This window comes from Aegilops tauschii, chromosome 3 (assembly GCF_002575655.3).
Source record: "Aegilops tauschii subsp. strangulata cultivar AL8/78 chromosome 3, Aet v6.0, whole genome shotgun sequence".
NCBI classification, from domain to species: domain Eukaryota; kingdom Viridiplantae; phylum Streptophyta; class Magnoliopsida; order Poales; family Poaceae; genus Aegilops; species Aegilops tauschii.
In genome coordinates, this window is record NC_053037.3 from 425,226,905 (window position 1) to 425,241,085 (window position 14,181).

Sequence of the window (14,181 nt, forward strand, 5' to 3'; positions counted from 1 at the left end):
GTGTCGGCATTAGGAGCAGCAGCTCATCTTCTCCACCAGTCATTTAGTATGTTAATCGTTTCCTTCGTTGGCACCCAGATCTTCTTGCCTCCTTCTCCCTTTCTCTAGGCCGGCCTGTGCAATTTCTTCGAGTTCCAGGATAAGTATCTTCTAACCTGCAGCAGCCACAAGCCTTTTTGCCTTCGATCTCAACATATCACTCTCCACTAGAAACGAGCCCTATAATTCTGTATTCTGTATAGTAAAATAATCTTGTTTGAACTCTAATGTTGATGATGATTTGACGCATATCAACAGGCCAAGCTTGCAGAATATTTGGAAAGAGACGGTTTCAGATCTGTCCAGGTCTCCAGGAAGCACTGCAGGCCCTTGAAGGCCTGAATCCCACGGAGATCATCTGATCTCCTCGCGACGCTAGCAGATTTTCCCATGCAACGATAATGCTTTTGCCTTACTCGGATGCAAGTCGAAACTATTTCGAAGGCAAGGGATTAATCATACAACGCTCATGTGTATGCATGGAACGAAGAAATTTTTGTTAACCTATGTGTAAATTTCCAGGCTACCCTGTGAAACAAGGTGGAGAACGTAGGATGTACTATCTCAAGCTGCATTCTGCCTCTTCTTTCTGTCTGTCTCCCTAGCAGTATGCAGAAACCGCGGGCTTGGATATTAAGCTGAAGAATGAATCATTGGTCGAAACTTAACTAGTACAATCCGTTGCAGTTAAAACCCTGGTGTTCTTCATGTAAGATGTAGCTTTGTTTGGTAAACTTCTGAATTCCTGAAAGAGCAGATTGTGTTCTACAATCTACATGTTCCCACGTTTATCTGATGAGACACCTAAGAATCATAATCATGCACCCGTGCAAGTACAATGCACTTCCCAATTAAGTTCACTTATCTGAGATGTCTGTACCCATGCCACATCCAAAGCATGAAGATCTCAACATTTTTTTGCAGTTTCCAGTGGGCTTTGAGCTGACCATCCTCGCTACGTGCATGAACTGAATCACCACTCTACCAAACAAGCAGAGACTTGGGTGAGGCGTCGTCATGTTGGCTTACGGATACTAATCCCATGAATGATCAATTAAAAAAATGTGCATCTTAGTTACTTTCAAATGATGTGCCCCTCGAGCTGTTGCCCTGTTTCCATTGATTATGGATGGATAATCATCAGCCATGCAAGCAAGTACATGAACTTCCCCAGTTAACACTCGCCATCTCTCCAAAAACACAATCAACTTTCGTGTGCATCTTCTGCTGCATGTGCATGAACCGGATCACAAGCACTAGCAAACAAGCAGAACTGCTCAGGGGACATTTTTTGTTTTACTTACAGGGCTACTCCTCTGTCCTCCCCATTGTCATGCACCACCGTTAACAAACGTGCGAGGTCTCCTGCTCGGCGATGCTTGACTAATTAGGTGTACTAATCAGTCATTGAGCATTTTGTCATGTACTCCTGCCAATTATTAATTAATCCTTGTGGTTGATTGAACGAACGCATCATCGAGCCCCACACACAATGGAAGCTAGACCTGTCGCCGGGCGATGGATACCAGTTTCAGTTAGTATCTTAAGTATTATTAATCACCTACAATCTTTGTTTAAACTGGCATGTCCAATCTGCTGCCAGCACGTACGGGAGCATGCTCCGACCTCCAGGAACTCAAACCCGTTGTCCGCCATCGCACGCCGGTGATTCTCCGTCGCTGCCGCGGACTACAACCACTTTCTCTGACGTTTTTTAAAGACCCCAGCGCACCTGGATCCACAAGATATTGTTGCAGCCCCATGCAGGTCGTTTTTCTTTCTGTGCCACAGCTCGCTTTAATCCTAACAACCTGTACATATATTCTGTGCTATGGCTCTTCTCCACACAAACCGGCTGAGCCACGGAGCAGATAGAGGTCTTGACGGAGTCATCCAGCAAATTTTAAACGTCCAGCGCGCATCGCTCTGGGGACCGCACCGTAGACCACTGTGCCATACTCCCTCCGTCCATAAATAATGTACTTCTATCGTTGGTCTTAAATCAAAGTTTTATAGTTTTAACCAACTTTTTAGAAAAGAGTAGTAGTATATATGACATCAAATTGGTATATTATGAAAATATATTTTAAAATGAATCTAGTGATACTAATTTAGTGTCATAAATGCTGCTACTTTTTTCTAAAAAGTTGGTCAAAATTTTCTAACTTTGACTTAGGATAAAAGCTAGATGTACACTTATTCACTGACGGAGGGAGTACCGTATTTCTCGCTCACGAGCAATTTTCCAGCGCCCACACGACAATAGTCAAATCACCTTTCACGGATCCACATAGCGGAGCCAACGCCGAGGATAACGGGAGCAGCTGGGCTCGGGTGCTGAAACCACATTTGTGCCCTATTTACATCAAGGTTAACCAGCGTCTTAATTTTCCCCGGGATGCTTTTTAAGAAATGAACTGAAGAATGAAGATAAGCTGTTTGGGTTCATAAGATCCACATCTTTTCTCTGGTCAACAAAGTATACTAGTTACATATATACCACAAAAATCATATCAGTGTATATTCACATAAAAAGAACGCCAAACTTCTTCTTACAATACCCATGTCTCAGAGATGCGTCATATGTGGCCGATTGCCATAATTAGCGATAGTACGACGATCATCATATAAAAATACACATAGTACGCCGATCATCATATAAAAATGCACTCTAGCAGAGTCGCCATATGCATCGTAGTCGTCATAATTTAACGAAAATGATTCCCCGCTTTATATATAAAGTAACTGCACTAACAATAGACAACTTCCAAAGTTCAAGATCCAAACTCACAATCCAAGTGCGACAAGAAAAATAAATAGGTCTTGCCAGGGGGACAGCATAACAAACCCCTACATAAAACTAATAATTAACCAGGATCCGGGGAGGCGGAGGAGGAAGCCCATTTTATGGAGCTCGCTCCAAAAACGACCTCGTAGCCTTCAAAATGGATGCCGTGGAGGTCCGGTTTGCAGCGTACTCCATCACAAACTGCTTGTGCGAGAGGGAAGTTTCATCTTCTTCCTCCATGCAGCACAGTTGGGTTTGAAGCTTCGTGCCGCCTGACCACAAACCATTGCGCACAAAGTATCATCAGTGAGGCGGCGACGAACCACCCGCCACACTAATGGCGCGCCCGATCCTCGGATACCCGAGGCGGCCGTCGGATAGCCACCACGCAACATCATTTGTCGCCGATCCCTGGCCATAAAAAGCCCGATGGCGAGGTGTCCCCATGACCTAAACCTAGCCGCCTCATTGTCTCCTAGTAGCCGCAACCTTCTGCTCTAGCCAACCTCACCGTCTTCTTCCCCATTCTGCTCCACCGCGACATAGCCACCTCACCGGGATGCCGAGTGCTGGTTGAACATCCTGGTGGACGCCAATCTATCATTGCAGACCCGCACACGACGTTGCGGCCTTTCCCCGTGTCAGCCGCCGTGTCCTCCTCCCGCCGCAGTTTGCGCCTCACCGGCGACGGGTGCGAGAGATATGACGGCCCCCGTCGCGGTAGATCTCCGTCGAGGGCGTCATCATCAATTAGACGGTGTCGGTGTGGGATTTACGGTAGTAGTAGGTAGCAATGTCGAATGGCAACATTTCAAATCACAAAATGTGTATGGTGCCATGAATTTTGGCCATTAATATAGTTGTTAATTGAAGTTATGGTGTTAATACATAGGAGTACGTGTGTTTAGTCAGACTAGCAAACATTTCCGTGCGTTGCAACGGAGAAAAGATTCGCATGCCCGTGCGTTGTACTTCTATTTTTTTTTCACTTTCTAGAAAGCCTGTGGGGCTGTGTGGCCTGGTACAGGCTGGTTATGTGCCCGACAAAACAACAAAAAAAATTAGTACCACCTCGGATAGTAAAAATTATAATATGGGTGAACGGATAAAAAACCCGAAGAAACGCACCTTACTTTGTTATTAGTACACAGGTATAGGTATAGGTTAAATGTCACTTAAATTGCCCCTACAAGTTTTAACTCAATATTTTTTACACAAATTAAAGAGAAAACAACATAAAAGAAGTTATAGAGACTACCGTTTGACGATTATAATGTTTAGGCACAGGTCCGGCAGCCTCCAAAAAAAATAGGGAGCACGCCCAGCTCCTTATAAAAAACGAACGGATGGAGTGGCTAACAGGTACAGAACAGCACAACGGCCATTGCGCAATGTTCAGAGCATAAGGGAAATCACAACACTAACATAATTCAAAGACTAATCAGGAGAAACTTGGCTCAATTGGACAAAGTGGGCAAGACTAAACCTGCTCAATACACCCAGCATCTCTGCTTCACCTTTAGGGGCAGGTAAACGAGTACAGTACAATAATGTCAAATGCAGATTTTACAGGTTTTCTGTGGAACCAAACACACTGCAAGCCTTCTACACTAGCTAACTTGTTACAGCTACAGCACCAAATCTTAGCATCGTTGGGTTACAACTAGGCGATGTCTCCCACAGCTCCCAGCACCACACGAAGAATCAGCCTGACATCAACAAAATGCACCGTGTTTGCCTTGGCTCAAGGAGAAGCCAGTTTACGGAGACGATTTGAACGCCTCGGTGGAGTCGGTGTAGCACCCACCTTCTCTTCTTCTGCTCTTGCAGTCTCCTGTTGAACGGAATAACAACACATCGAGTTAATAGCAAGCTTGAAGCATTGTGGGGGAATAAAAGCTTGAAACCAAACTTAATGTCTGGGGGATAATGGTAATGATAAGATAAATCTGAAGCACTGTGCGTAGATGTCTTTAATTTAATTTATTTTCAAATGTGCAATGTAAGGTGTTCTGTATCAGATTATAAGTAAGACTAGCAATGATGATTTCACATATATCATAATAGTGGCCACTAATGTGAATGTACTAAGCTAGTAACTACTTCTGTGTAGCTGTCTAATTTGCAGTAAATAACACACCTATCAGGCCAAAATACCTGTTTGGTGTAAGTTCAGATAATTCTAAAACTCAACTTCGAAGGAACTAAAATGCATTTGCCAACAGATGTCCTCAAAAGACAGGATAATCTCATACGACGCACTCACACTTCGCACACAAAAATACAATGCCAAAAGATGTCTGGAAAAGAAACTAGAATTTACCTTCTTTGTTGCTGCTTCAAGACCAGGGGTTCGCATTTTGTCAGAATCCTTTTGCGTCTTGACCACACGCTTCCTCAAAGACATGGATTCCTGAACCGTGACGTGTCCAGCATGCTGAATTGAGTCTTTGACAGACCTCCGTCTTGAGCTATCTGCATCGACAAATGAGAACTCTCCGAGCAACTGAACCACCGGTGGCTTTGATCTGTCAGTATCTTTATGATCCACAGTACTGCCATCTGAAGGCCTTTCAACGCTACCATCCTCTTGCTGAACTTTCTGATCATGATCCCTACGACCAATTGATGGAACATCGAGGCACACAGATTGATCTGACTCTGACAACAACGTTTGCACAGGAAGCTCCAAGCAGGCAGATGACTCTTGTTTGGGCACAATCCGTTGCACAGGTTGCTCTGAATGGAACACCGGCAGTGGCACAGCATTATGTGGAGCTAATACTGGCACTCGCCTGGGTGGAACTGAAGGCATACGTTGTGACACGGGCACCTTGACCTTGCGAGACCTTTGGGAATACTTGAACATAACAGTCACAAGGCCTGCAACAGATAAGCATGCCAGCATCTTCAGCAAATGTGGTTCCACTGCAGACCACAGGATTTTCACCATATCAACAAGTTTCTTGGCAGCTTTTGCTGTGTTTTCGTACCCCAGCGAGTCGAATTCTTCTTGATCTAACCTCTCACTTTCCAAACCCTTATCATCACTCACCACCTTCACGCTTTCTGATTCCAGAATTTCATCCATGGTGACCGATGGTGGCATGGAGTGTTCTGAATCATCTTCCCCTGTCTCTTGAGGAACTAATCCTAGCTCGTCCTCATCCAAATCATCGCTGTGGGTGGATCCAAAGGGAACTCCAGTGACATCTCCACCCGAGCATACAACTTCACTATTTTCTTCAGCATTCTCGAGTGGCCTCATGCTCGCTTCCGATTTCAGCTCGCCTATTTCAGAATCTTCCTTCAGAACATCCAAAATCTCGCTGCTCTCATCCCCAATTTGGCATGTAAATTCTCCGAAGGCAACATTAGGGCAGGCATCTGCCATTCCCATCATTGCAACTGCCATGAAGTTGCTAGGAGAAGCTCCTGGGCCGTGCAAAGGGATACCATCGTCACTGCCCCCCTCCACAAATTGGCCTATACCTGCCTCAGGTTCATACTGAATCGGCCCCAGCAGAGGAACTGCCTCGTGAACACCGACATCACACATGCTCCCATTCAATCCGACGAAACTGATGGGTCCTTCTGAAGTGGTAGCAGGGAAGGGAGCGGAACTCATACAGTAGATGTAGCAGAAGAGGCAGGCCGAGGACACGAGAAGCAGCAGCAGTCGCCGCGCCCAGCGGCCTCCCCGCCCTTGCGCGGGCGCCACCTCCTCCTCGTCGGCGTCGTCGCACTCGGAGTCGCCCCCTGTCGCCGCCGACGAGCCGGAAGACAGCACCTCCGAGTGCTCGGTGCCCGAGGTGGCGCTGGAGCTGTCGCCGCCCTCCACCTCGCGCCCCAGGCGGAGGATGATCTCGCGGCTCCGCTTGGGGTCGTAGCGCAGGAAGTCCGGCCGCGGCGTGGTGTAGTTCGTCTTCGGGTCGTACGTCCCCGTCCCCGTCCCCCCGGTGGGAGGTGGCGGGGTGAGCGCGGCGGCCTTGGCGGCCGACGCGGCGCCCTCCTGCCCGCGGCCGGCGCCGTTCCGCTCCCCCAGAACCTTCTTCCTCTGCGGGGACGCGGGCCCCGCCGCGGCGGAGTGCCTCGGGGCCGCGTTCTCGTCGCCCTCCATGGCCCTGGGGCTTCGTCGCGGGGAACCTGGCCGCGTGAACAAATAGGAGTAAGAACGGACGGATCAATTAAGGAAGCAGCAGACAAAGATTGGGGGAAATCAAGGAGAGGATCGCTGTTTACCTTGGGGGACAGCTCGCTTGGGCGGATCCATGGCGGTGGCGGCGTGGAAATACTGATCGGGAAAGGGAGGGGAGGGGAATGGATTTGGGGGAGGCGGAGGAAGGAAGGAAGGGGATATTTATTTCGAAATTCGAACCGACTGCATCGGCCGAACCGACCGTTGGGGCAAGGCTACGCTACGCGGGTACGCGCTCTCCACACGTGCACGCCAGCGCGGCGGGCACGTGTTTCCTTGGCTGGATCCTGCGTTTTTTCTTTTTATTATTTTCCTTTTACCGAGACGTGGATCCTGCGAAGTGTCTAGTAGCACCAGCTCTCACCTTTTTAAGTAGTGTGTATTGCTTATCACATGTGTCGTATGGTAGCACCAGCTCTCACCTTACTGTAAATAAGGCTTCGATCAAACGTTGATTTTGCTCATCCGTAGAAAAAGAGACTTTGATTGCTCGGTGACAAAGTCGTGTCGCACAGCGCTGCGTCGCTTGTATCCGGTCACCGTGACTTTGGCCCTGTTCGGAATCGCGCCGCTCCACGACTCCGCTCCCGGAGCGGGCGGAGCTGTAATTAAAAATCATGAAGCTGCAGTTTACTTGCTCCGTGGGCCTTTATATCTTAGTATTAGTATGTAGAGTAACTTCAACGCCCCAACCTAAACTGCTTGCGCGTTCATTTGAATCGAAACGGATACAAATTACGGTTCAACGCGCCACGTAAACAGACGCTTGTCCCTTTTTTGTCCGTGCGCAACCCCATTTCAGGTCTAAATTTGGGTCTGGTTTGCGTCAACGCGGACATGGAGCGGACACGTGCGATTTGCGACGCTCGCTCTTGTCCTTCCCCTGGCCTGCTAGTCGGTGGCATATTGACCATTCCCCTCTCCCTCCCATCGACAGCCAGCACACACTGGCCGCCCCCTCGCCGCCGCCGCCCAGTTTCGGCGCCTAGGCCGCCGCCCGCACCCACATACCTCTCTCCAGCAGCACGCCGCACTCGACGACCGTTCTTGGCGGCGTTTGTGGACAGTTTTCGCATCCGGCGTAGCACCCCAACGTATTCATCACCTTCGCCTTTATGGAACTCTGTTTTTCAATCAAAGTATTGCCATGAGTACATTATATTTCAACATACCTCCCTTCGATTATGTCTCGGCGACGGTACCTCCTTTAGGAAGGCTACATGACTTATTTGCTTACCAACTAATTTTGTTTGAAATATCATAGTAGTTGGATAAAAAGAGTTTTAGACAAAAATATTGTTATATTTTCGACATAACTTTCTTCAAGGTGAGGGTCCTTGACCAACTCATGTTCTTCATATGTTCCAAGAATAGGGCCAAGAGGGAATGAGACAGACAGGTCATGTATGCTAAGAAATATTCATGTGTCATCTATGAGTGTGGACATGACAATTCAAATAGTTTTACACTATACAAAGATTGCACGTTTTACCCACACAACACAATCTCAACCTATTACCACCAGTGATCGCTGGTATAGTACCCAACATTCAGAGTATCGGTAGGGATATTATGACGAGTTCTTCCATTATAACACACTTACTGCTACATGCCCACTAAGTGTCAATATGAAAGTAACCGCAGCTCACAGTCTGATGACCCACAAGTATAGGGGATCAATCGTAGTCCTTTCGATTGACCCACAAGTATAGGGGATCAATCGTAGTCCTTTCGATAAGTAAAAGTGTCAAACCCAACAAGGAGTAGAAGAAAATGGCAAGTGGTGTTCAGTAAGGTATTCTTTTTTTTTTTTGCGAATAAAGCATCTCCATTACTTAACAAATGGCGTGAACCTCCACAGGTGCACACCTTAACCAAACAGCAGTTTTTGAAAGAGACCGACCCATTTGGGCAAGAGTATGACTAGCTCTATTCTGCTCATGTTTGATGACTGAGATTACATGTAAGGTATTCTCTGCAAGCACCAAAATTATCGGTAACAAATGGTTTGATAATAAGGTAATTCATAACAAGCAGCAAGTAGTAATAGTAACAAGAGTGCAGCAAGATAGCCCAATCTCTTTTATAGGAAAGGACAGACCAAAACGTTTTCTTATAGTAAGCAAAGTGTTCTTGAGGACACATGAGAATTATCATCTAGTCACTTTCATCATGTTTATTTGATTCACGTTCACTACTTTGATAATTTGATATGTGGGTTGACCGGTGTTTGGGTGCTGTTCTTAATTGAACAAACCTCCCACTTGTGATTACCCTATCTCGCAAGCATCCACAACTACGAAAGAAGAATTAAAATAAATCTAACCATAGCATGAAACATATGGATTCAAATCAGCCCCGTTACCGAACAACGCATAAACTAGGGTTTAAGTTTCTGTCGCTCTAGCAACCCATCATCTAATTATTACTTCACAATGCCTTCCCTTAGGCCTAAGTATGGTGAAGTGTCATGTAGTCGACGTCCACATGACACCACTGAAGGAAGCAACAACATACATATCATCAAAATATCGAACGAATACCAAATTCACATGATTACTTATAACAAGACTTCTCCCACGTCTCAAGAACAAAAGTAACTACTCACAAATCATATTCATGTGCAAAATCAGAGGGGTATTGAATATCATTAAGGATCTGAACATATAATCTTTCATCAAATAACCAACTAGCATCAACTACAAGATGTAATCAACACTACTAGCAACCCACTGGTATCAATCTGAGGTTTTGAGACAAAGATTGAACACAAGAGATGAACAAGGGTTTGAGATGAGATGGTGCTGGTGAATATGTTGATAAAGATTGGTCCTCCCACGATGAGATGATCGTTGGTGATGTCGATGGCTTCGATTTCCCCCTCCCGGAGGGAACTTTCCCCGACGGAATCGCTCCGCCGGAGAGCAAAAGTGCTCCTGCCCAGGTTCCGCCTCGAGACAGCGGCGCTTCGTTCCGAAACCGTTCTCCTGATATTTTAGGGAAAATGGCTTCATATAGCAGAAGATGGGATCCGGAGGCTTGCCAAGGGCCCCACAGGCTCGGTGGGCGCGCCCAAGGTCCCCTTCTGGTGTTTTTTCCGCTAATAATTTTTATATATTTCAAAATAATTCTCCGTAAATTTTCAAGTCATTTGGAGTTATGTAGAATAACTATCCCTGTTGTAGTCCTTTCCGGTCTAGAATTCCAGCTCCCGGCAATCTCCGTCTTTATGTAAAACATGCAAAATAAGGGAGAAAAGACATAAGAATTATATCATAAAATTAAATAATGACACAAAACATAATAAATAATAGTAGGAAAACATGATGCAAAATGGACGTATCAACTCTCCCAAGTTTAGACCTCGCTTGTCCTCAAGCGAAAGCCGAAATCGGTAATCATGACCACATGTTTAGAGACAGACGTGTCCATAAAAACAAAATACGGACATGAAAGCATCATGATCATTATTTTAACAATAATATAGCATAATAAAACTTCTCATAAATAAGTGACAATTCGTTCACAAGATAAAGTATGAACCATAAGCTTCATTGAAAACTAACAAACTATGATCTCGGTCACTGAAGCAATTTCACTTTATCATATTATCAGAAAGAGTCTATGCATAGGCAAATTCACATACTCAACTATCATTTGGTCTTCTATGATTGCTGACACTCACGGCATATTTATGGAGCAAAAGTTTCAGTCAGTCACGACTCCCATCTCCATCGGTCAAATCTGCTAAATCAACGCGGTGGCGGGCCTCGAACTGACATCTGGACCTCACTAGTCCTCTTCATTATTTGAAAAATTTGAGACTCCCGCAACGCCTTCATATTCCGAAGAAATCCACTAAGCCTATGTAACTATTAGAAGCACCGTCTCCGATATTACTCTTTGGCCTTTAGCACTATGTCTCGGCGACAGTACCTCTCTTCCCGCTCTAGTGCGGCCTTGTAGCACTTTTTTTAAGAAATACACTCAAAAGAGCATCTTAGATCTGATAAATATCAAGCAAAACAACCAATACAATGGAAAGACAACTTGACACAGATTGACCAATAGCATTGAGAATCATACTAGCCTGCTTCTTCCTTCGACAAACTGCCGCCTACCGAAGATTGAAAATTGCACCGAACCAATAGTAAACGAAAGGGACACCTGCAAATGCCCTCGCTACACTAGGCTTTAGACACCGCAATAGTCACTGGCCGCTTGAAATGAGATTTAGAATTCGTTGAAACACATAAGTTTGAGCATCGCCTAAAGCAGTACATGCATGAAGTACATTACCACCCGTCTAGAGAGCTGGAGAAACTGAAACAGGTCGCAGAACAACAGGAAGAAGATGCTAAAGTCGCCACACCAATAGCCAACCAATTGTTCTCAAAACACACCAATTGTCAAGATCCAAAGAAAGACAACCGATCTGGCGACACAAACCCTCACAAGCCCTTCGTCGGCTCCAGATCGACAGCGGCTCCAGATCGATCGATGTTGAGGTAGAGAGAGGCCTATTCGAAGGCACCATCGCCGCTGCCAGGGGCGGAGGCAGGGGGGTGCGAGCAGGGGTCAGACACCCCCCATCAGAGAGAAAAGGATTACGCATCGCTTGAAGTGCAGACCAGTAGACATATGTTCAGCGCTAATGGGCTAGCACGACACTTTTCCAGCCCAAAGGCCCAACGTGAGAAAGCATCGCTTGATGCCGATCGCTCGTTGTACACATCAGAGAGAAAAGTATTACGCATCCGTAAGATCAGGCAATCTGTTTCCTATCTTCCCCATAATTTTGTTCGTGGGCATCGTGGCGGCTAGGTCTGCTGGCACCGTAAGCCCGTACGCCGCCGTCTCTCGGCTCTCGCTGCTTCCGCCTCTGCGTCATAGGGGAGAGGGCACTCCACTCCAGCGGCGACTGGTTCTACGATGGAGACCATGCCTGTTTGTCTGCTGCGCCGACATTATGAATCACAAGACCAGTTTCAATGATCAAGGTACGTCACAGGCAAATACTCCCTCTGTAAACATATATAAGACTGTTTAGATCACTAAAATAGTGATCTATATGCTCTTATATTTTTTACGGAGGAAGTAATAATCTTTTCGCATTAATACAATTCTGTCGAGGGCCGTGATTAGTTCACTAATTAGACACAAGAGAATTACAAAGAAATCTAATTTAAGGGTTTGTTTCATGTCTAAATCACTGAAGGATGAAGAGAAAGAATACAACTAAAACATATTCGTTTTTCAAGCCCATTGCATCTAGCTCAAATTGTCATGGCAAATACAAATCTTTGTACTCTCTCCATTTCTTTTTAGTCTGCATATAAGGTTTGGTCAAAGTCAAACATTGTTAACTTTGACTAAGTTTGTAGAAAAATATATCGAGATTCATAATATGAAATCAATATTGTTAGATGCATCATGAAATTAATTTTCATACCATATAGCTTTAGTATTTTAGATGTTGATATTTTCTCCTATAAAGTTGGTCAAACTTTACAAAGTTTGACTTTGACCAAAGCTTATATGCAGACTAAAAAGGAATGGAAGGAGTAAATGCTAATTCCAACCCCAGTCCAGTTGATATGCAGTTTTCTTTTATGTATTAACAAACATATGCTAATTATACGTTTGAGACTATATTATTGTGTTGTGTCTCTTGAACAATTATTATCTTCCTCGCCTCCCTCATGTCCAAATCCTGGCTCCACCCTCGCCGCCGCCACCTCGTCGATGTCATCAGAAAAACAACTCCTCTTGCACTGACAAGGCCTTGTAGCACTTGCCACTGCGTGATACTTTGAGTAGTGGATCTAGGTGGAACACCCCCCTCCTCGCGAGATAGTTCAAAATAAAAAAAAATCATGATGCTATTTGGTCAATTAAAATTTGCATGGATTACAGATTTGCATATCATCTGAATTTGCATGAGGCCGTGATCTCCAATATGTCAACGTTATCCAGCTCTCTTGTAAAAGCAGAAACACCCAAACAGCATAGCACGTTCAAACTGGCGCGCGCGCCACACAAACCACACACACTCACGCACTGGAAACTGGAAACACACGGATGAAGGAACAAAGTGATGCCCAGCCGCGCCACAGGCAGCTAGTCATGGCTCATCATGCGATGGAAATCGTGGAAATCAAGCTCGCCGTCGCCGTCGTCGTCGTAGGCGCGTATCATGGCCTCGCACTCGGCGACGGACGGGTCGTCGCCGAGCTGGCTGAGCACGCGCTGCAGGCCGCGCGGCGTGATCCGGCCGGAGCCCTTGACGGCCTCGAAGGCCTCGAACGCGCGGCGCAGGTCCTCGCGCTCCTCCTCCTCCCCGCCCTTGCGCTCCACGATCCTGACGAAGTCCTCGAACCCCAGCATGAGGTCGCCACCGCCGCCGGAGCTGGCCGCGTCCAGCTCCAGCGCGGCTTTTGCGCCGCCGTCGCCCATGGACGCGAAGAACTCGCCCAGCTCCCGGCCCGAGATCCGGCCGTCCATGTCGCGGTCGAAGTGGCGGAAGATCTCCCGCAGCTCCGCCTGTCGGTCGCGCTCGCGGCCGCGGGACGTCCCCGCGGAGGACGACGCCGAGGACGACAGCGACCGCCCGGACCTCGCGCCAGCGCCGGTGGGGGAGTCCGGGGGCGACACGGTGGTGGCCTTGCACTGGCCGCAGGCGAGCAGGCTCAGCTTGAAGCTCCCCATCGGGGACATGCACTTGGACGACCCTGGCTTGGCGACCTCCATGCTCGCCGTCGGCCCGCGACGCTACCAAGCTGGAAAGCTTTGGAATTCTCTGTGCGAAAGCTAAGCTAGTGAAGTCTGCGTCTGCGCGCGCGTGCGGTGAGAGGGGTGAGGCTCGAGGTGCGGGCCTATATATTAGGGGGAGAAAGGCGAAGCAGTCCAATGCGATGGGCAGCATTTTACGGCCTGCAGCGGGGGAAATTTCACCCGACTTTTGTGGTTCTTCTTGCTTTCTGGTGGAAGGATCGGTCGAACCCATGCCCCATCTCCATGCTCGCTTGCTGACTTGCGTTTTACACGTACGGATCGCTAGCCTGTGTGGGAGGAGTCAGGAGTGACATTTTTAGCGTGATTTTACAGATCGCCGTCAGTTTCAAACTGGTTTAAAATTGGCATAGCTAAGCCTTGC

General features: G+C 47.0%; 2 protein-coding genes across 2 annotated transcripts; both read right to left on the reverse strand.

Moving 5' to 3' along the window:
- Positions 1–4,265: 4,265 nt before the first annotated feature.
- Positions 4,266–7,197, reverse strand: LOC109753734 (uncharacterized). The gene is made up of 3 exons (XM_020312657.3): positions 7,070–7,197; positions 5,151–6,973; positions 4,266–4,661 (listed from the first exon to the last, which is right to left on the reverse strand). The coding sequence occupies exons 1-3, from the start codon at positions 7,098–7,100 to the stop codon at positions 4,572–4,574; spliced, it is 1,944 nt and encodes a 647-aa protein (XP_020168246.1). The 5' UTR covers positions 7,101–7,197; the 3' UTR covers positions 4,266–4,571.
- A 5,692-nt stretch (positions 7,198–12,889) lies between these two features.
- On the reverse strand, positions 12,890–13,870 carry LOC109753735 (putative calcium-binding protein CML19). Its single transcript, XM_020312658.4, has one exon. It carries the CDS (start codon positions 13,773–13,775, stop codon positions 13,146–13,148), a length of 630 nt encoding a protein of 209 aa, XP_020168247.1. The 5' UTR covers positions 13,776–13,870; the 3' UTR covers positions 12,890–13,145.
- Positions 13,871–14,181: the final 311 nt, after the last annotated feature.

What these genes read in the sequence shown, in the direction of transcription:
- LOC109753734 (XM_020312657.3), bottom strand. Translation starts at nt 7,100, where the DNA reads ATGGATCCGCCCAAGCGAGCTGTCCCCCAAG. An exon ending in CAAGCGAGCTGTCCCCCAAG is followed by an intron (nt 6,974 to 7,069) that starts GTAAACAGCGAT and finishes TCACGCGGCCAG; the next exon opens with GTTCCCCGCGACGAAGCCCC. An exon ending in TTGAAGCAGCAACAAAGAAG is followed by an intron (nt 4,662 to 5,150) that starts GTAAATTCTAGT and finishes TCCGTTCAACAG; the next exon opens with GAGACTGCAAGAGCAGAAGA.
- LOC109753735 (XM_020312658.4), bottom strand. Translation starts at nt 13,775, where the DNA reads ATGGAGGTCGCCAAGCCAGGGTCGTCCAAGTGCATGTCCCCGATGGGG.